This window comes from Elaeis guineensis, chromosome 4 (assembly GCF_000442705.2).
Source record: "Elaeis guineensis isolate ETL-2024a chromosome 4, EG11, whole genome shotgun sequence".
In the NCBI taxonomy this organism is placed as follows: domain Eukaryota; kingdom Viridiplantae; phylum Streptophyta; class Magnoliopsida; order Arecales; family Arecaceae; genus Elaeis; species Elaeis guineensis.
The window spans coordinates 133044121-133066605 of NC_025996.2; the positions used below are offsets into that span (position 1 = coordinate 133044121).

The following is a 22485-nucleotide window of genomic DNA, read 5'->3' on the forward strand; positions in this document are numbered from 1 at the left end:
TCCGAATCGAATTTGGATCAAAGTTTGCCAACCATATTTTAATTGGCAATTATTATTAACACATAACATAAACAATAAATAATATTGCTCTCAAAATAAATTAGAATATAAAAATAATTTTAAACCATATTTTTTATATAAGTTTTAAGTTATAACTTATAGACTTAAACATATTTGAGTTCTAACAAATTTTTTGTTCAGGATGAGTCTGGTCATTAAGTAGAAGATCCAAAATTAATTCAAAAATCAGATGGATCGAGTCAGATCGGATTAAGTCTGAATTCAATAAATTCATATCTGATCTAGAAAATGGAACAAGTCCAACTTCAGAATCCAATTTGATTTTACGGATCCTTAAAAATAGATTGGATGGGATCTAAATAGATCGGATCAAATTGGATCACAAGTCAACCCGGCACGTTTGCAGCCTTGCTCCTAACAAATTACTCTATCACTCTTCTCGTTTTCTCTTTTTTGATGCATATACTGCACATATGTAGTTGTTGATAAATATTAAAACACATTAATCTTTCTCAAAATTTTATTAAACTAGCAAAACATGATGGAAGAAAAGTGGTGGTTGGAATATGATATAGAATAGAAACATGTCTGCATTTGGAAAAGTTGTTTGCCTGCAAGGCTACCGATCGTTGCAATACATAACACGAATTTGACTTCATCGAAAGGAGAGAGGTACAGGAGCAAACATTGTGTACCAAATACAGGCTTTCAGAGACAATCCACTTCGTGATAAAACCCATGTCCGATCCGATATGTTATATGTAAAAGTTTCGATCCTACTATTTGAATTAACATAAATCAATAAAACCCATGTCCGATCTTAGCCAACATGATATTTCATATTGATGAATATTTTACGATTATTTTTTATTTTTTATTAAAAAATAATTTGTACAGACTGAAAATATGAAGAAGCCCAAGATCTAAAATAGTCAGACCCAACTCTGAGATATACGAAGTCGTGGTCGACTCATGATTGACCTCCACCTAAGATAATGCACAGCTGGCCCATAAGTCTCCATCCCGTGGATAGGGGGAAAGCTAATATCGAGGAGTTGTTGGCTAATCTCGATGAGTCCCACTCAGAATAATCAGCAGTTCCTTTTAGGTATGTTCACTAGTGTCAGCCTTTGAGGCTATCAGTAGAGAACACGGACTATCCAGGCATCGATACACAGCCCGCCATGCCCGATCGAGCAAGCGTCGGCAAACAAGCCTCACGCTTGTCAATCAGCTTGACTCTAGACCAAGGGCCCCTTTTCCGAAGGGGGTAGTTATGACATTCGACTTCTCTTCTGTCTTATCTACCAACGACTTGCTAGTAATTCCCTCAGTGGCTATTGATGCCCCTCCATCGATCGATCACCGCTGATGATCTTCTGAATGTTGCTAACGAGATCTCGGGTTAATCTTATCAATTCGAACATTACGACCATGACCATCTGAACAACTAGGCAAAATATCCTAACAACTTCCGAAAGGTGGCGGACAAAATATTCTGACAAACATCCGAAAGGTGGTCACGCGGCGCTATAAATACTCACGGCTAACAACTTGGTTAGTGGATGGACAACAGACAGTCTACACCGACAGTCTACATTCCCAAGCCTAACGACCTTCGGGCTCGATTTATAAGAAGATGCGACAAAAGAGACTCCAAGATAAGCTACCACTTTACCTCTCATACTCTTCCTCTCGTTGAATGAGATACTGATTCAAGTGTCGGAGGATTCCTGTCGGAATTATCTTCGATCGAGATTTTTTTTACAAGTCGCATCTTCGAGAGATCAATCTTGACCGTCCACTCCAGCTCCCCAACATTGGCCGATATCTCGCACCAATACTTTATTAATTAATTTTTTAATTAATAATTTCTAAAATCAATACTTAAATGTCATTTGATCTCAAAATTATTATATGGAGCAAGGTTTCAATATATCAGCCTGAAACCATGACAATGGGTTAGGACATGGTTCTTGAGCTGCTGCACCCTCCTTTTTGTAGCTGTGACGGTCCTACACAATGGGACCCCTTGGCAGGAAATCCCAAATCCAAACCTTCCTTCCCCTTCTGCTCGACGACACCCTTATCCTATCATACTGGCCATAAACGAAACCTCTCTCTCTCTCTCTCCACTTTTCTCCATGCAGGCGGTGCTCACAAATCCATCTCTTTCTCGCCTCAAACTCCCTCTTCCGAAACCCAAACCCCTTACTTTCTTCCATCCTGTCGCCGCCACCTCCCTAACCCTCCGCCACCGCCGACACCGCCGCCGCCACGGCGGCGTTCGGTCCTTCGCTTTCCGAGACCAATTCCCGCAACCCTCATCTCAAACCCAACCCCAGGAAGGAGAACAAGAATTAAAGAAGGAAGGAGAGGATTATGGTGAAGTTAGCCGGATCATCGGCAGCAGGACCGTCCGAACCCCCGTCTACGGTGACGACGGCTCCGTCTCCACCACCACCATGACGGAGTACTTGATCGAGTGGAAAGATGGCCACGCTCCCTCCTGGGTCCCCGCCGCCGCCATCGCCGCCGACGTGGTGGCGGAGTACGAGACCCTCTGGTGGACCGCCGCCCGGAAGGCCGACGCCGCCGCCCTATCGACCCTCCTTGCCGACGAGTCCACCGAACGGGACCCCGATGCGGAGGACGCGGACGGCCGGACGGCCCTACACTTCGCGGCCGGGCTGGGTTCGGAGGAGTGCATCCGGATGCTGGCGGCGGCGGGAGCGGACGTGGGGCGGGCGGAGCGGGCCGGCGGGGGCCTGACGCCGCTGCACGTGGCGGCGGGGTATGGGCAGGCGGCGGCGGTGCGGGCGCTGCTGGAGGCCGGGGCGGACGTGGCAGCCGTGGACGGGCGGGGGAGGACGGCGCTGGAGCTGGCGAGGGAGGTGCTGGCGGCGACGCCAGCGGTGGAGCTGGGGAGGCGAGCGGGGCTGGCGGCGGCGGCGGCGGAGCTGGAGGGGGCGGTATACGAGTGGGCGGAGGTGGAAAGGGTGGTGGAGGGGAGGGGGAAGGGGAAGAGGAGGGAGTACTTGGTGGAGTGGAAGGACGGGGGGAGGGAGTGGGTAAGGAAGGAGTGGGTGGCGGAGGATCTGGTGGTGGACTTTGAGGCGGGGCTGGAGTACGGGGTGGCGGAGGCGGTGATGGGGCGGAGGGAGGCGGCGGAGGGAGGCGGGAAGGAGTACTTGGTGAAGTGGGTGGATATTGAGGAGGCGACGTGGGAGCCGGAGGCTAATGTGGACCGGGAGCTGGTGGAGGATTTCGAGCGGCGGCAGAAGGAGTCGGCGCAGGCGGCGGCGGAGGGGGAGGAGGAGGAGGAGGAGAAGGAGAAGGGGGAGGAGTCCGGTGCGCCGCAAGAGACGGCCGTAGGGTGAGAAGTCTGCATCTCTGATTCTTCTTTTTCTTGCTCATTTGTAGCTTAGTTTGATTGCAGCAACTTTGGTCGGAAATTATAAAGAAATTCATAAAACTGCATTTGATCAGGTTCAACTGTTTGTTGTTAATACGCGAGATAGAGTTCATCATATCTTGTTCTTCCTAGGTACATAACAAAATCATAATCATTGTAACATTTATTTTCTAAAATATTAATAAATTAAACAGATTTTCTAATTACTTTAACCTTCTGGGAGTCATGGCTTCAAATTTACAAATAAAACAGATCTAGACAAGAGAAATATTTTCTATTGTTTCTTGGGAAATTAGTGTTAATGTTGTAGTGTATTGGATCGCCGGTGTGCCAAATCAATCAGGTCGATTGGTAGACTTTTGTTAATTAAGAGACAAGATTCAGCTTGGGCTTGGTATGAGGGTTTAAAATTTTAGTAGGACAAGAATATTTCAAAGAAAGAAAGAAAGGAAGAAAACAACAACTCATGCACAAAACCAAGCCAATAAAAATTGATTATATGGAAGAAAATAATTGAATAGATGAAATAGTTGTCCAGAATCAGGATACAAGTTCACGGAGAAAGCGGGGATTGTGGCCCGAGTCTTTTAGACATGTAAGTTGCCAGAAAAACCTTGCGAAATTGATTTTAAACCACTTGTTGCTCACATTCCTGATAATTGATATCAAGTGTTTGGAACCACTTCATGAGTTGATCACATGTCCAAGGAACCTCATCACCAGATGTCGATCATGTATCTACCTTGTCCAATACCAATAATTCATGGGTCTGTGTATGATCTGGTCAACTAATACTAGCTTTAGATAGGGCTTAGAAAATCCAGTGTCTTTGTGGTTAATAAAATTTAGGGTAAACATATGCCTCCTTTCTCCAGTGATTTAAATTAAATTCAGAACAAAACATTGGTTTCCTTTAGAGTCTAAGGTTTGAAATCCATTCAATCATCAAGATTATCCTGAGAATGGATGAAATCCATGATATAAATAGATGTTTAAATGTTATATCTTCTTCATCACATAACCCTAGCTCCCTTATTTCTCTTTCTTCTTTATTCATACATTTGGATATACTATTAAGGCCTGTTTGGATGATTGGGCCTAAAATCCTATGGGATTCATAGCTGAGCCATCATAAGCATTAGATGATAAGCTGGGCTAAGCTTATATTTAAAAGATCCCGGACTATATTTTGAGTAGGCCGGCCTAAATGCTATAGGGAGAAAAAAAATAACCCTAGCAGGTTATTTTTTTCTCCCATAGGATTTAGGCTAGCGCACTCGATATATAGTCTAGGATAGTTGTAAATATAGGCCTAGCCCAGTCTATAATTCAATATTTTTTATGGTTATACCGGTCCAATCTACGAATCCCATGGAATTCTTGATCCAATCATTCAAACAGGCCCTAATAAACATCTAGAAACATGGCTCTAAGACATACCATTCTATGTGATGTTGATATGTGCCTACATATTTGGTCATCAACCAAGATCTGACCTCCCTTTTTTGATAATTTTGGATGATTGGAAAGCTAGCTTGTTGTAGAATGTCATGAAAGTTATTCCATCCAAAAATATTAAGGGTGATGATGTTGATGAAGATTCTTTTTGGACTTATGTTGCTCGATTACTTTCTTAATATGGTTTGATCTGAACTTAAAAATTCAAGCTTGCAAAACACCTAAATGCTCCCACGTTTCCACTTTTCTGCCAAAAGAGCTGGTGTAGTTCTCAGAATACACCTACTTGCAGGCCTTTTTGCTAAGTAGTTCTTTTTTTTTTTTTTACCAACAGCGCTCGCTGACTGTCCCAGGAGCCTCAATCTGGTAGTCTTCTGAAGTTTATCTCATTTCACCAGCCTATTGTAGCATGAATTTTAAGGACCCAATAGGCATTTCGTCTTGTTTAAATGCATCTTTCACTAAAGCATGCGATTTATATTAAAACAAGATAAAACATGCGATTTATATGAAAACAAAATAAAGCATGAGATCTATTTGAGCTTCAATGGTATTATGTCAAATGGGTTGCTCTAACTAGACCTCTTTATATGAACCTAAATCTTTAGTTCAGACAATTAGCATTTATTTGGACCCTTACCTGCATCAGAGGCACCTCATATAGCTCAAGGCAGGGCCTAGTTGTATACATCCTTATGTGGAAGAACCTAGTAAGCACCTACCATGTATTGGATCGGCACATGGCGTAGAAGGCTTAAAAACTGTGAATTCTAGACCCTATAATTAGTTTTTGATGGTGATAAGGGTTTTTGATGGGATAAGATAAAGAAGTCTTAGGTCCTATCCACCCATTTGTGTGCCCAAAAAAACTGAGTAGAAATTCAAAATCTACGAACTAATAAACTACCCTATAAAAATTAAGCTAAACAAAGGAATAAGAGAGCAAGCCAAACAATCAAGGAGCAAGAATTTTGACTGACCAATAGCAGATTACAAGGCCAGCATCAAGATCACATGAATCGAAGCAAAAATAAAGCAAAAGTGGGGGAAAAGAAGTTTCTCTGACATAGATCAATTTGAGTGCAGCACACTCCACTTTTTTTTTTTTTTTTTTTCTGGTAAGAAGATAAAGCATTATATTAGGAGAACCATAGATTGTTTACAGAAGGATGATAAAAGGTCAAAAACAGGCCCCAATGGTGCGTTGAACACCATTATGTGATAAACTTTTATGGCAAAAACATAAAGCATTGGGTAAGTGCGTTGATCCTCCTCCAGAGTTGAGTTTTTGATATAACAAACTATGGAAGTGATGTAGCCGCAGATGAAAATGTGCTTGTTCTCCAAAAAGTTCATCACAGGATCCAAGGAAACAGCAAGTGAAAAAATAATAAACATCTGAAAATAACCATCAGAGCCCCAATACAGACTATGTGACAGAGCGGCAGAGCGAAGGAGGGATGGTGGATTCCGACAGCTATACGCTGCACCCTGACAACATAACTGAAAAAACCATATCATACAAGTACGTAACATTAGAGACCCAATAAATAACAAGTAGAACCAGCAAGCCAGCATTAAGCAAGAAAATCTGAACATGAGATCCCTCAACAGCAGCATTATCCTTGTGAGATAATAAAACCAGTAGCGACCTGAAGCAATAAAGTATGATGAAGAACTTGCTTGATATCACAGCACAATTCGCATTTTCCTTGAGATTTTTCTTGAGCTAGCTTCACCATCCCCGCATCTTTTCTTTGACATGTCATGAAAAGCACCAGTATCATTGGGATGCTCAATATTGAATATTGGCTGATGCTTGTTCTTGCACTCAATGAGGTCCCATGATGATGTACAGGCATGAGCATATGTAGATTAAAGATGGTAGTGAACCTTGATAGGCATTAATGTTGTGATGGATCTTCCTGGATTCTGAAGGAGCGAAAGATATAGCTTGGAAAAAAAACCAAGAAGTACTGCCAAGAGTGGCTCCAAATATAAGTGAATAGGAAAGCCAAATCTGCAAAAGAAAATAATCCTGTGGCACTGAAACTCGGCAGATTATTTCCCATTCCAATCAATGGTGCCAAAATTGTGTGTAATTGAGAACATCTAAGAATAAACCAATAGAATTTCTAGTCATAATATAGTTAGACCAATTAAATGGGATGCTATTCAAAACACATCCAAAGCCACACCCTACTCTAGACATTCCATCATATGGGACCCAATTAAATACACAAATCAGCCCATATGGTTTTATAAATTTTCTTCAAGGATTCTTGACTAAGAAACTCTTTTTCAATTTAATCCAAGCCATAAATTAATTATCCAATAATCGGATCTTATTGAATCAAATTCAATTAGGTTCAAATCAAATGTAGAAATTAGCTAAAACTCATCATATAAGTAAACCAACTACAAAAAAAATTGGGTTTATCCAGGTGTTAGCAAGGTTAACATGAACCCAATAGAATTTCTCTAAATCCATATTAATTGGTACTTCATAAGTCCAATTATAACCAATCCAGATCTTTTTCCTTTATATGTGACCCCATAGGTTCAATTCTATCTAGTAGTGAGAAATATCATGATCTTTATCATAGGTGTCATTGAAACTCCTTTCAATGGGTTGGAACAGTTCCACTCTAACTCGATAAGGATCATTGATCCAAAACGATCCTATTGAGCTCTCACAATCCATCAGTAACATCTAGCAATATGTAGTGACAATCTAGCAGAATCGAAATAGAACCTCTAGGTGTAGTTAATGTATGATATAGTCCCTTTATCGTGAATCACAACTAGATGGCAAGTCATGAATAAATCATCAAACTCTATCATCAGTCATATGATAGATCCGATCAGCTCAAGTCCAATAGTGATTTCAAATGAAAACTTCTTTCCATTAATCATACTGCTATGGCCATAGATTTGTGGACTCAGCTTCTCAAATCTCATAGGACTACTTTTCTCTGTTAATGTCGATAGATCTCATCTAGATACAGACGTCGCTCGCACAGCTCAACCAACTGAAGCCAACATCCACTACAAAAACTCATAATCGAGTTAATGTTTATGTGTAGTCAAACTACAGCAGTCTTACTATGAGCAATTGTAATATCGTAAGTCAAAGGATCAGTCACACAACTATAGGATCAAGATGATCACTAACGATCGAATAGAAATCTATGTAATTTCTCATATAGTCATACTCAGTACTAGTTGTTCTCTAATAACTACCCATACTTTTCGCTTAGTATCTCTACACCATAGATTAAAGACTCATCTATCCCAAAGGAAGCGAACCGTGCGTCGGTATATCTGGATAGATCACCATCCCTATGACTATCCTATAATCGGGAGTAATTTAGGAATTAATCATATATGTCTCTAATTCTTAATATTTGAGAATATGTATCGTAACATCAATTCCAAAGACGATTCAAGGACATATAACACTTGAATGGAAAAAAAAATTTATCCTTTATTGATTAAATCAATAGTTTAGTTATGTCAGCCAACAATTGGCATCTAGGACATATATCTAACAATCTTTCACTTGGACTAAAGCCAATTAGCCATTAATCTAAAACCCTTCTTCTCAAGACGAGCTTCAATTTTGGGCTGGCTCAACTACTTTGTCAGTAAATATACCATGTTATCCGCGGAGTCTACTCTTTACATCTCAACATATTATTTTTCAAGATAGTCGCGTATGATATGGAACCACCGTTTAATGTGCTTTAATTTTTGATGAGACTGGGGCTCCTTAGCAAGTGCTATGGCTCCATTGTTGTCACAGTATAGTAGTATAACATCTGATGTCATTTCATCAAGTTTTGCGGTAAATTTTTTGAACTAAAAATCTTCTTTTGCAGCATCTGAAGTGGCGACATACTCAGCCTCTATGGTCGAATTTGCGATGTGCTCTGCTTGGAACACTTTCAGTTGACTGCACCACCATTGCATATGAATATATATCCTGATATAGACTTTCTATCATCTGGATCCGATATGAAGTCTGAATCCGTATAACCCTCAATCCACAATTCAAGTACTCCTCTAAAGATCAAGAACAAATCCTTAGTCTTCCGTAAGTACTTAAGGATGTTCTTCACAGCTATCCAGTATTTCTCATCTGGATTCGAATGATACCTGCTCGTGACACTCGCAGCAATGACAATATCAGATTAAGTATATAGTATGGCGTACACGAAGCTCCCAATCATCGAAGCATAAGAGATCCTACTCATGCATTTGATCTCCCCAGAAGTGTTAGGACACATCATCTTGGATAATCGAATATCATACCTAAGGGGTAGCAAATCCCTTTTGGAGTTTTCTATACTGAACTGTTTCAGCATCTTTTCTATGTACAGCTTTTGTGATAGGCCAAGTATCCTCTTAGATCTATCTCTATAGATCTTTATCCCAAAGATGTATGACGCTTCCCCTAGATCTTTCATGGAGAATTTCTTAGACAACCAAGTCTTGACCGAAGTCAGCATGGGAATATCATTCTCGATGAGGAGGATGTCGTCTACGTACAGTACGAAGAAGACAAGCATGCTTTCACTGATCCTTTTGTAGACACAAAGTTTTTCTTTATTTCTTATGAAACCAAACGATTTGATCGCATCATTGAAATGAAGATTCCAGCTCCGAGAAGCCTGCTTTAGTCCATAGATAGACTTTTGCAGCTTACAGACTCGATGATCATTATCACTGGGTGTAAAATTCAAAGGCTGCTCCATATAGATATCTTCCTCAAGATGTCCATTCAAAGAAATATTTTTTACATCCATCTATCAGATTTCATAATCATGGTAGGTTGCAACAGCAAGCAATGTGTGGATCGATTTCAGTATGGCTACAGATGAAAAATATCATGATAGTCAATGCCTTTGCGCTGACTATAATCTTTCACCACCAGTCTTGCTTTATAGGTCTCTACCTTGTCATCGGCACCTATTTTTCTTTTATAGATCCATTTACACCTAATGGGAATAATTTCTTCCGATGGATCCACTAAGATCCATACTTGGTTCAAGTGCATTGAGTCAATTTCTGACTTCATTGCATCTAACTATTTCTCAAAATCGATATCAGACATCATCTCATCAAAAGTATTAAGATCATCATCATGACCCCATCTCCCATAAAGGATGCTTCCTCTACATTCTCTTTCAGCATACCCATATATCTTTCAAGAGGATGAGAGATTCTACTTGATCTACGAGATGGATGTGGAATAATAATTACTAGCTCATCTTGGATGGGTTTCTGAGGATCTATAGCTCGTTGCTCTTGAGAGATATTTTCATCAAGCTCAATTAACCTCCCACTACCACCATCCTGAATAAACTATTATTCTAAGAACATGGCATTGCGACTCACAATCACATTATGGTCATATGGAAAGTAAAAGTAGTACCCAATGGGTTCCTTAGGATATCTTATAAATCGAGCTACAACTGATCTATCCTTTAACTTGTTAGTTTTCTATTTTTTAACATAGACTGGACATCCCAAAGTCTTAAGGTAACTCAGACTCAGCTTCTTACCATACCATATCTTATATGGTGTGGTAGAAACAGACTTAGAAGAAATTTTATTTAAAATATATATCATGGTAAGTAAGGCATGTCTCCAAAAAAATAAGGATAAGTCAGTGAAGCTCATCATAGATCGGACAATATCTAATAGGGTCCTATTTCTCCTTTCGAATACTCTATTGAGTTGAAGTGTATCGGGAGGAGTCTATTGAAAGACTATGCCGTTCTCCTTAAGATATCTCAAAAATTTAGCAGTCAGATATTTTCCTTCTTGATCAGATCGTAGGACTTTTATGGGTTTATCTGTTTGCTTCTCTACCTCATGTCTGAATTCTCTAAACCTTTCAAAGGCTTCAGACTTGTATTTCATAAGAAATACATATCCGTACTGTGATAGATCATCAGTAAAGATAATGAAATAGCTATAACCACCTCTGGCCTGTACATCAAATAGGCCACATACATTAGTGTGGACCAGGGATAGCAACTCAGTGGCCCTTTCCTCTTATCCTACAAAGGATAATCTAGTCAATTTTTCTCGAAGGCATGATTCATAGGTTAGAATCGATTTGGATTTAACTAAGTCAAGGATTCCATCCTTTCCAATCTGTTTATCCTGTCCTCTCCAATATGGCCAAGCCTATAGTGCCACGAGTATTTATGGTTAAACTTTTTTTTGGATCTCTTTTGGCTCACGGCATTCACTACTTGCTCATTTAAGTTCACATTAGCATTAACATGCAAGTGATAAAGACTGTCAATCAAAAGATCAGATGTAATCAATTTATTTCATAAATAAATGAAACAAAATTTTTTATTAAATTGAAAAATCTATCCATCCCGTGCTAGTATAGAGACCAAAATCAAATTTCGGCTAGCTACAAGAACAAAATAATAGCCTTTTAAATCTAATCTAAAGCCTGACGGTAATCGAAGAGGCTAGGTTCCAACGGCTTCTGTAGTAATTTTTGCTTCACTATCGATCCGAAGGATCATATCACCTTGTCTCAACTTCCTACTTCTTATTAGACCCTGCATTGAAGTATATATATGAGTACTAGAATCAGAGTCCAATACCCAACTTGAAGTAGAAGAAATCGTTAGGTTAGATTCTATTATGAGCACACCTTCAGAAGGTTGATCATCTTTTTTCATCTTCAGTCTCTCCAAGTAAAAGTGCCTTGAATCTTTCAAGATATCCTTAGCAATGACTAGTATATTGACTAAATCGGATAAGTTGCAGTCTAATTTATTCATATGGTAATTTATAATAAACTGTCCAAATGAACTGGTTAGAGATTGGAGGTTCAAATCCACCTTTAGCTCCCTCTGCATATTTAGCCCGAGCTTCTCAAGCTCCTTTAGATCCTTGATCATAGTCATACAGTGATCGTGGACTGATTGCCCCTCATGCATCTCTATATTGAATAACCACTTGGACAATTCAAAATGTACGGTTCATCTCTGCTCATCGTACAACTCTTATAGGTGAGTGATCATGGCACGGATAGTAGGCATGTGCTCATTGACTCTACAACTCATTTGATATCGAAGCCAGCACATAGCACTTCACCTTTAGGTCATCATCCATCCACATGTCCAGAGCAACTCTTTGCTCTACCGTAGGATGGGCTAGTAAAGCTGGGGCATTCTGGTCACATACATACCCAATCTTTTCGGATGTCAGGACTATCCTGAGGTTTCTAATCCAGTCATTATAATTTGTACCGATCAATCGATTGGTTTCAAGGATGCAAGTTAGTGGGTTAGAGGTCGACATTGTTTATCTACGAGAGTAGAGATTCTACCTAGATATTTGTACTTAAAATTATATTTGCTCTAGAAACTTTTAGATGCAAATAGACTTACTATTTTTTTGGATTTCGATACTCCTCGGATGAAAAATGAAAACCTAACGTGACCATTGCAAGGTTTCTAGTGGGTGCTGCGGTCCCACTAATGCCGTGCATTTCACCTAACAGTTATTGATAACACACACATAGATGCATAGGCAACTCTTTGCCCAGATGCTTCTCTAAGCATATTGCAGTGACTTGATCTCTAAGTCATGAAAGTTCAGATAATACATATTGCCTCCACTCTTTAGTTAAACCTGACCCACCATTCACAAGCAAGTGTGAAGCTGTCATTGAGTCCCTCAAATAACACATATTGGGCCCAATCTCATCTTCACCCTGGAGTAACTCTTTGCTAGTAGAGTGGTTACGTGTTCCCGATGCAACTGAACCACTGAAACCAGCTGAGAACAATCAACGCCAGTACCACGCCCGCACTTCTACAATGGTGGAAGACTATAAAGCTTAATATTAATTACGGAGGTTTAGGTAAGGTCTCATTTAATCAGTCATCACATGATCGATCTAAGTAGCATGGGCTAAACTAAAACTTCTTAGCAATTAATGAACCCAATCATCCAATTGGTCAGGCAAGTGAAACCGATGGGAAGGTACATCATTAACTCGCCGTAGATAAAAATTATCTACGTGAGTAGCCTCTCAATTAAAAACCACCGATTGAGATTTGCCTTAGACACTAAATAGCTTATTGGTTTCAATTAATTAGCTTAGATGAATTGAATTCAAGTTATAAAGTTGGATTAAGTCCTTAGGTTGACTCGATTTTATATATGAGGTTTAATCAACTCAATCTATAACACTTGTAGAATCATAAGCTCAATTGATCTAATCCAAATCATCACTTGACTTGATTTGATCAATAGCTACATCAATTTCAATCTAATATGATCTAATTGTAACCTAAGATGTAATTCATTGACCTAATGGAAAACTACTCAGGCCCTACGATTCATGTACATATTAATTTCAGATTATTGAAATAGATTTCAGATCTAAATTAATTGTATAAAAAGTAAGTTTTTGGTTCTCAAAATATTTTCAGAACATGCATGCAATCATATATCATATACATGAAAAATTTTAAAATTTTCAAAAATCAATTACAGATCTAAACATGATATCATATATACGAAAAATTCAGATTGCAGAAATTTAACTTCTAACATATGCATGCTTTCATATATCGCATATATAAATAGAAATCAGATCTAAAATACTTTTCAGATATGAACATAATATATACATCTTATGTATGATCTAAAATTAGAATTTTAAAAATAATTTTTAAAACTTTTATGCTACTTTTATACATATGAACATGTGGCTCAGATACCACTATTGAAATTTCTATAGATGCTAATGTACGTGGATTTCAAAATTTTTCAAAATTTAAAATACAGTAAAAAAAATTAGATTAAAATACTTTTAATCTAAGCATTCATCCATCATATAAAAGCATCTATGGATGTTTATGCTGAAATTAATATAAATTAATTTTATGAATAATAAACGAAAGCCTGTAATCAATTCACATACCTGAATCGCTTTTCTTTTTGCTTCAAACCTGTAACTAAGGTTGAATCCAATTCAATCCCTGGATCTGGGTTTGGACAGGTTCTGAATCAGCAGCACAAGCATCCTGCCTCTACGGATATCCACAGAGCCGACCTGGATAGGCTTCTCTTGATACAATTCACTTGAACTTAAAGTCTGAATAGGCTTGAACCAAGTCTGGATCGAAATAGAATCCCTTTGATGACTCTTTTAATCTTTCTTTTTTGATTCTTAAAGAAACCAAAAATCCTTTGTTGATCTTTCAACTAATCAAGAAGAATAATCAAGAAGTGGTTATAATTAACTCTCAACAAACTTGAGAGCAAAGAGAATGAGAACCAAACAAGTGGCGCCAACTAATTGACTCCACCTCTTTGATATGTCGCCCACCCTCTTTTGGCTCCAAGGGAGGACACTAAGGGAGAGAAGGGGCGTGGGCTAGAGAGAGGAAGAAGAGGAAGGCATGGGCCCAGTGAAGGTGGCGGCAAGGAGGGAGGAGGAGAGATCTTATGAGAACTAAAGGGCTAGGATCCTTTATATAGACAACTTAAGGATATCCTAATCAAGTTAGGATCCCTCATTCTAATCATATTAGAATTTCTAGCCATAATATAGTCAGACCAATTAAATGGGACGCCACCCAAAACACACCCAAAGCCACACCCTACTCTAGGCATCCCATTATATGGGACCCAATTAAATACATAAATCAGCCCACATAGTTTCATAAATTTTTTTTCAAGGGTTTTTAACTAAGAAACTCTTTCTCAATTTAATCCAAGCCATAAATTAATTATCCAACAATTGGATCTTATTGAATCAAATTCAATTAGGTTCAAATCAAGTGTAGGAATTGACTAAAACTCATCATATAAGTAAGCCAACCACAAGAGAAATTGGATTCATCCAGGTGTTAGCAAGGTTAACATGAACCTAATAGGATTTCTCTAAATCCATATTAATTGGTACTTCATAATCCCAATTATAACCAATCCAGATCTTCTCCCTTTATATGTGACCTTATAGGTTCAATTTTATCTGATAGTAAAAAATATCATGATCTCTATCATAGGTATCACTGAAACTCCTTTCAATGGGTCAGAATAGTTTCACTCTAACTCGATAAGGACCATTGATCCAAAACGATCCTATTGAGCTCTCACTATCCACCAGTGATATCTAGCAATATGTAGTGGCAACCTAGCAGAATCGAAATAGAATCTCTAGGTGTAGTTACTGTATGATACAATCCCTCTATCGTAAGTCCCGACTAGATGGCAGGTCATGGATAAATCGTCAAACCCCACATCAGTCATATGATAGATCTAATTAGCTTAAGTCTAATAGTGATTTTAAATGAAATTTTTTTTTCATTAATCATACTGCTATAGCCATAGACTTGTGGACTCAGCTTTTCAAATCTCATAGGACTACTCCTCTCTATTAAGGTTGATAGATCTCATTTAGATGCACACATCGCTCGCATAGCTCAACCAACTGAAGCCAACATCCACTTAAAAATTCATAATCGAGTTAATATTTATGTATAGTCAAACTACAGCAGTCTTAGTATGAGCAACTGTAACACCGCAGATCAAAGGATCAGTCATACAACTACAGCATTGAGATGATCACTGACGATCGAATAGAAATCTATATAATCTTTTGTATGGTCATGTTTAGTACTAGTTGTTCTCTAACAACTACTCGTACTTTCCGCTCAATATCTCTACACCATAAATTAGAGACTCATCTATCCCGAAGGAAGCGAATCATGCGCTGGTCTATCTAAATAGATCACCATCTCCATGACTATCCTATAATCGAAAGTAATTTAGGTATCAATCATACATGTCTCTAATTCTCAATATTTGAGAATATGTATCGTAACATCAATTCTAAAGATGATTCAAGGATACATAACACTTGAATGGAAAAAGAAAACTTATCCTTTATTGATTAAATCAATAGTTTAAGTATAAATTTATATCATAGAATAAAAATGTGTCAGCCAATAATTGATATCTAGGACATACATCTAGCAATTCCAGCAACATCGAGTTCCTTAAATAGAGTTTAGCGTAGAATAGAAAATATGGACTGATGATATAGATTAGAAAGCAAAATCTTTGATCCATATAAATACTATCTTTCTAGCAGTTAATACTCTCCATAGCCATTGAGTATCATAGATGAACATGGAGAAGTAGAAAATGGTGACATATAGGCCAGCAACGTTGATAACAACCAGCAAACAATGTATAAAATTGAGTGAGCAACAATAGCACAGCTGTAACTTTGAAATTGAAGCAACAATGCAAGAAGCATTCCTACTAAGTGCATAAAATGTAATGTGTTCAATATATTCAGAGAGAAGTAGGGATATGAATAATTTGTAAGGCAATTGACAGCCAAAATCAGGGCCTGATAACCAATGTATCAACTCCATTGCAGCATTGAAGATAAGTATCAAATGCGCACTAAGCATATGTAACATAACTCCTATACTATTTATGTGAAAAGAATATGCCATAAGCATTAGCTTGCAACAAGAAGGCACAATTAGCACCAATTTTAGCTTGATCATCCCATTGAGAAGCCCCTTGTAAAGCTTTATGGCTATAAGATCAGCCACTTGATTAGCTTCTCTCGAAACTTGAGACACTTTAAAGCGAGACACTTTAAAGTGAGAAATAGTTGTTTGCCATAGGAGGAAGTCATGCATTAAAGGTGCGTACTTAGATTTATTGATGGAAGGAGATTTCAGCCAAGACACCATTATGGATGAATCACCTTCAAGCCAAATACTTTGTGCATGAAGTTGAGTGATTGCATTTATCATAGCTAACCATGTTGCCTGAAGCTTAGCTATGGGAATAGATGACAACAAAATTTGTGTACCCCCTACTCTCAACAAAGTGCCGTTACAATCCCGAATAACATACCCGATGGCCGCTGATTCAGCAGTGAGAGAAGCATCAAAACCAAGTTTACATACTCCAAAAGGAGGGGGTATCTAAAATAAAAAAGGAGGGTGAGAGGAACTCGCTGAATCAGAAGTAGAGATATCCCAGTACCTTGATGGGGCTACAAGTACATTTCTATACAAAGAAGGAGAAAGAGTGGACATCGATCCAGCAGCATTTCTAACTATTTCTATCTAATTGAATAGCCGTCTGATTGTCTTTTTGAAAAAATCCTTGCATTGCATGCCATCCATAAGGCCCACATGACATATGCCATAATGGATCTATTCCTCTGCCATGGCTGCTGACACCTAGCCAATCAAAGTTGGCAAAGATTGGAACAAAATCCGTCGGCATATACTAGCTAAGTAATTCCAAGAATGCACAGCAAAGGAGAAATTAATGCATTAAGATTTGAGGCATGTCCTTTTGGTGATGCACAAAAATATCACAATACTACTGATTAGGGAGTAAAATACCTTTTGAAGTAGATAAACTGTGTAAGGAACATGTTCCCAAAATAATTTCTATCAAAAAAATTTTAACTCTAGATGAAACAGCTAACTTCCAAACCCAATTAAAGTTATATGGAACACCCTGATCATTACATTTGTGATAAAGAGAGTATCAGATAAGGCAACTGAATTATCCTTAGAGGGGGCCCATGATAGTTGATCAGACCAACAGCCCATTGGAATAGGGATATGCTGTATTTGAGTCACCATCTCAGCAGAACAAAAATTAGCTAGATAGTATTCCCTTTCCGATTAGGCATAATTATTTCAGATACCATCATATCAGTTTGTAAGTGGTCAATATTAAGAAAAGTGGGACTGCGGGATAAAGGTACTGTAGTTATCTATGGGTCATTATACGCATTAATCTGCTGCCCATTACCAACCAGCCATTGAAACTAATATTGAACAAGTGGAGCAATAATACATATTTGGTTCCAAATAGCAGATGCATTCCTTGGCTTTAAATAGTTAACCTAGCTTCCTGGGAAAAGATACTTTGCAGCAACCAATCTTGTCCAGAGGGATTGCCGTTGCAAAATCACCTCAGCCGCCAATTTAATAAGACAAGCTTGTCGTCTAACTAAGAGAGAGGTGAAATCCAAACCCCCTTGAGCTTTAGGTGAGCAAACTCTATCTCATAAAATAAGATGGAGAGCTCTAGAATTTGGGTCATGTCCCTACAGGAAGGCTCTGATCTTCCCTTTGATCTTATGTAAAATAGATAAAGGCACATGAATAGCAGATATAGTATATAAAGGGATTGAAGATAGAACAAATTGGACCAATGTAGCTCTTCCTGCAAATGATAAAACTTTCTATTTCTAGGTTTTAATTCTATTTGTAACTTTTTCCACCAAGGCAGTATAATCATTAACATGCGAATACTGTCTAGACAATGGCATACCAAGATACTGCCAATTAGATCTCTTTTCCAAAATATGAAACAAAGCAGTCATTTGTTGTCTATTGGTAGAAGGTGTGTGTGGACTAAATATTATAGTGGATTTACCATAATTAACAGCTTGACTAGAAACATAGCAATATATATCAAAAATAGCAGCCAAAGCAATAGCATCCTTAATAGTTGCTTTTGCTACCAATATACAATCATCAGCAAAAAGAATATGAGAAATAACAAGGCCACCTTAAGATCTATAAGCTTTGAGTAAGTGATTGTCAAATGTAAAATTTAAAAAATTAGAGAGAACCTCAGAGCACAATATAAACAAATATGGCAAAAGAAGACAGTCCTGCCGTAACCCACGAGGAGAGAACCATTGAGATTGAGAGCTATTGACTAATAAAGCAAATTGAGCATTAGTAGCACAAGCCATGATCCACCGAATAAAATTCATATGAAAACCAAGTTGAGATAAAATCTGATGGAGAAATGTCCACTGAATCTTGTCATATGTATTTTCTGTATCTAGTTTTATCATCATCAAACTTCTAGACCGATAGGCTCTCATAAGTGAATGCATAACTTCTCGGGTAATCAAAATATTATAAGTAATATGCCGATGTCTAAGGAATGCACTCTACTCAAAAGAAATTATATTTGGCAACAAAGGTTGCATTCTATTAACCAAAATTTTGGCTATAATTTTATAGACTACATTATATAAGCTAATAGGATGAAGCAAGAGGCATACTTAGGCATGGAATTTTTAGGGATTAATGCAACAAAAGTTATATTCTAACATTGAGGGAGTATGAAAGTAAAAAAAATGTTGCACAGCAAGAATAATATCCTGCCTTACCAAGTCCCAGAATTTTTAAAAGAAGAAGGTCGGATAGCCATCCGATCCTAGTGCTTTATCTGGATTCATGCTGAATAATGCAGCCTCAGTCTCTTGCTCAGAAATTGGTCTAGTCAAGTTATTATTCTGCTCAACTGAAACTTTTGAGGAAATAAGAGTTGAAAATGATGAGACATGATCCTTTGCTGTCCATCTTCGTTGAAAATGGCTGACTAGCTCATCCACAATATTATTTTGATCAACTAAAACAAATCCTTGCACATTGTGAATGGCACGAATCTTGTTTCTCTTTCTTTGCAAAATCGCACTGTGATGGGAATATTTAATATTTGCATCCCCATGTCTCAACTAAGTGGTCTTGGCTTTTTACGTCCAAAACACCTCCTATAGATATAGATTCTTATGATAATTATGGATCAAGAATAGTAGATACTTATGTTGATATTCAGATAGTCCACCATAGCTAGCCTCTTTAATTTGTAGCTTATATATAAGATTATTCAAATGCTGGCCTTCTTTAAATATGTTACCAATCTACCTCTTCCACCTTTTGATAGCTTGCCTAGTCTTGTGCAATAAGAGATATACACGATTTGTAGGATCAATTGTACCTGAATATTGCCATGCATTTTTAATTACCTCCCACAGCCCACCACAACATAATCAAAATTTTTCAAATCTGAAGGGTAAAGGACCATGCAAAGCTTTATTATAAAAATATCGGTCGGGCCCTAATACCCTAGGCCTGTGAGTCCTATTTGTCGTAGAAATGTCTGAAACTCATGAACTCCTCAATCTACATGGAAAGGCTTTTTCCTATGCTTATCCTGAGTGCATAAAATACATTTGAAATCTTCAACCAACAACAGAGGTATATTCATTATTAAGACTTTAGACACTGCTAACCATAACTTTCGACACTCAACAGCACATGTACTAACGTAAATCACCTCCAAAATTCAATTAGGCTGATTATCCTACGAAATTACCCCAAAGGCAATTTGTTGATCAAGATGAGTAAAGTTTACATGCCCCAATTCTTTTTTCCAAGCAATGACAATTGGCCGGACAAACCCACTGATGGAATATATAGATGTTCTAAAGAGACCTAATAAACCTTTGAATCTGATGAATCACTGAATAATCAAGGTGGGTTTCAAGAAACCAACAAACTAATGGACTATACTGTCTAACAAGTTGTTTAGTGTAACTAAGAAACGAGGGTTTTGCAACCCCCCTATAATTCCACACTAACAACCTCATGAACAACAAGAATGATGAGCAGAAGGAGATGGCTCCATAGGCAAGGTGCTAGTACTAGAGAAAAATTCAGTAGCTTGTATCACACTAGTAAGGCAATTATTAGCAGAATTTTCAGCACCTAACTTACATTGTAACTAATGAAAGAATGTTCATGGGGTGGCTGATTTATACCTTCCTCTTTTTCCTTGGGGTTAAAGGTTGTAACTTTCATCTAACAATCCTCCTATTAAAAGATATTAGTTTTACTAAATACAGACTCCTGCTCCTTCATCTCATCCTAAGGAAGCACCAAGTCAAAGAAAACAGGTTGGCCCACTAGTCTCCACACTTCTTTTTGCAATTTACTGACTCTAGTACTCTGCTTCAAAGGTTCAACTTCATCTGCTTTGGTTAAGTATTCACTCTCGATGCCTAAATCCTCTTCTAAAATAAATATCTTATGTTGTGGTGATGAAGGTGATCCAGGTGAACCATTTTGCTTAGCAGATAAAGTCGGTGAGCATTTTCTTTTATCTTTGCCCCCTACTTTATCAGTATGACATAAAAGTTCAACAAAAACCTCCATAGCTTGCAGCCCCGAATACTCCTCATAACATGTAGTCAACAATAGAGAAAATTTGAAAGTCAAAGTTGGCGCTATATTATATTGTTGCATAATATATTGTTTGGGAGGAGATCTCGATGCAGGCTTCTTAGGCTGTAACCAGTTACCCTCAGCATATCCACCAACAAGAGTAGGAGAGGAAGATTTTCTAGATTGCTGGTGGGACATAAGATTGACTGGTACTTTGGCAGCTCTAAACTAGGGGCCTAGAATAGGTTTATAATTAACACTACGACTGGTAGAGCATGCATAAGATTCTATGGTCAATCTAAGATGTCCACATATATAACAGATCTTAGGTAATTTTTCATAAACAAACTATTGTCATATCAACAATTCACGAATCCTCACCCTAGTTCCTGGGCAGACTTGTTGAGAGCATCCATTAGCACACACACCCACACATAACCCATCCTAGTTGATTTCTCCATCCATTCATCCAGACATAAGGGTCAACTAGCCACAGAGATAATTTTGAAAATTTTGTCCCTTTACCATAGTTCCAAAGGAAGGTTCAGAAGATGAATCCAGACTCTCAGTTGACAAATAGAGTCTTTACCAAGTTGAAAACTAGGTCTCCAACTTTCCAAAGCCAATAATTGGCCAGCCAAAGATCATGGTCCCATGGAAAAAATCTGATTTTTAGCTTCTTCATTTGGACATTGAAATAGGAATAACCCCTCCGAAAGAGAAGAGACAATAAACTCTCCTTCTAGATTCCACCTAGTTTTCATTTCTTTTTACACAAAATCAAAGGAAAAACATCATCCAAAAAATTTACCTACCAAAGTAGTTTTCCATCAGTCATGAGATTATTGGATTTCCTCCTCAGAGAAAGCCACAATCTGAGTAAAGTTTTGTTTAAGCACAGCAATCTCTTCTTCCATCACTCGCATGACTCCCAATAAAATCATTATGACCCCTGCACCACCTGAGCCCATGTCCATGTTCCTTCCACAATAGTACCTCCTTGTTGGGATGAAGCCATCCTCAAGAGAGAAATACCCTTTTCCCTTTGCTTCAAATGCAGGCCAGTAGATGGACCTAGAGAAGAAGCCCTTTAATGGTTATCTCTATAGCTATCTTTTTAATCGTCGGATTTTTCCCTTAAGAAGAGCAATCAAGAACCCTTGAAAACACCTTGGGTTTTTCTTTTATGGTTGACATTAGTCCCTAGCACACCCCTCTTTGAAGGAAATCCATTGAAAAGATCTCCTCTAGTTTGAACTCTTCCTTGTTTTGGAGCTTCATAGATCTTTGATAAAGTTTTTTCTTAGATTAGGAGGATTTAGATCTAAGAAAAATGAGGTAGGAGAAGAGCAGAAGGGAAAGAGAAAGCTAAGGCTAAAGAAACCGACACTAAAGCTCTAATTGGAGAAAAAGGAACCAAAGAACTAATAACGTCTAATTCTCTTCTCAAGGGGTTATTTATAGCTTGTACCAAAAAAAAGAGGATTTGTATGATAAAGGAGAACAAATCACTTATAGGGT

General features: G+C 38.2%; 1 protein-coding gene across 1 annotated transcript; it reads left to right on the top strand.

Annotated features, from left to right (window-relative positions):
- The first annotated feature begins 2050 nt into the window (after window positions 1–2050).
- On the top strand, window positions 2051–3509 carry LOC105042643 (probable signal recognition particle 43 kDa protein, chloroplastic). The gene has a single exon (XM_019849855.3). The coding sequence runs from the start codon at window positions 2166–2168 to the stop codon at window positions 3399–3401; it is 1236 nt and encodes a 411-aa protein (XP_019705414.1). The 5' UTR covers window positions 2051–2165; the 3' UTR covers window positions 3402–3509.
- Window positions 3510–22485: the final 18976 nt, after the last annotated feature.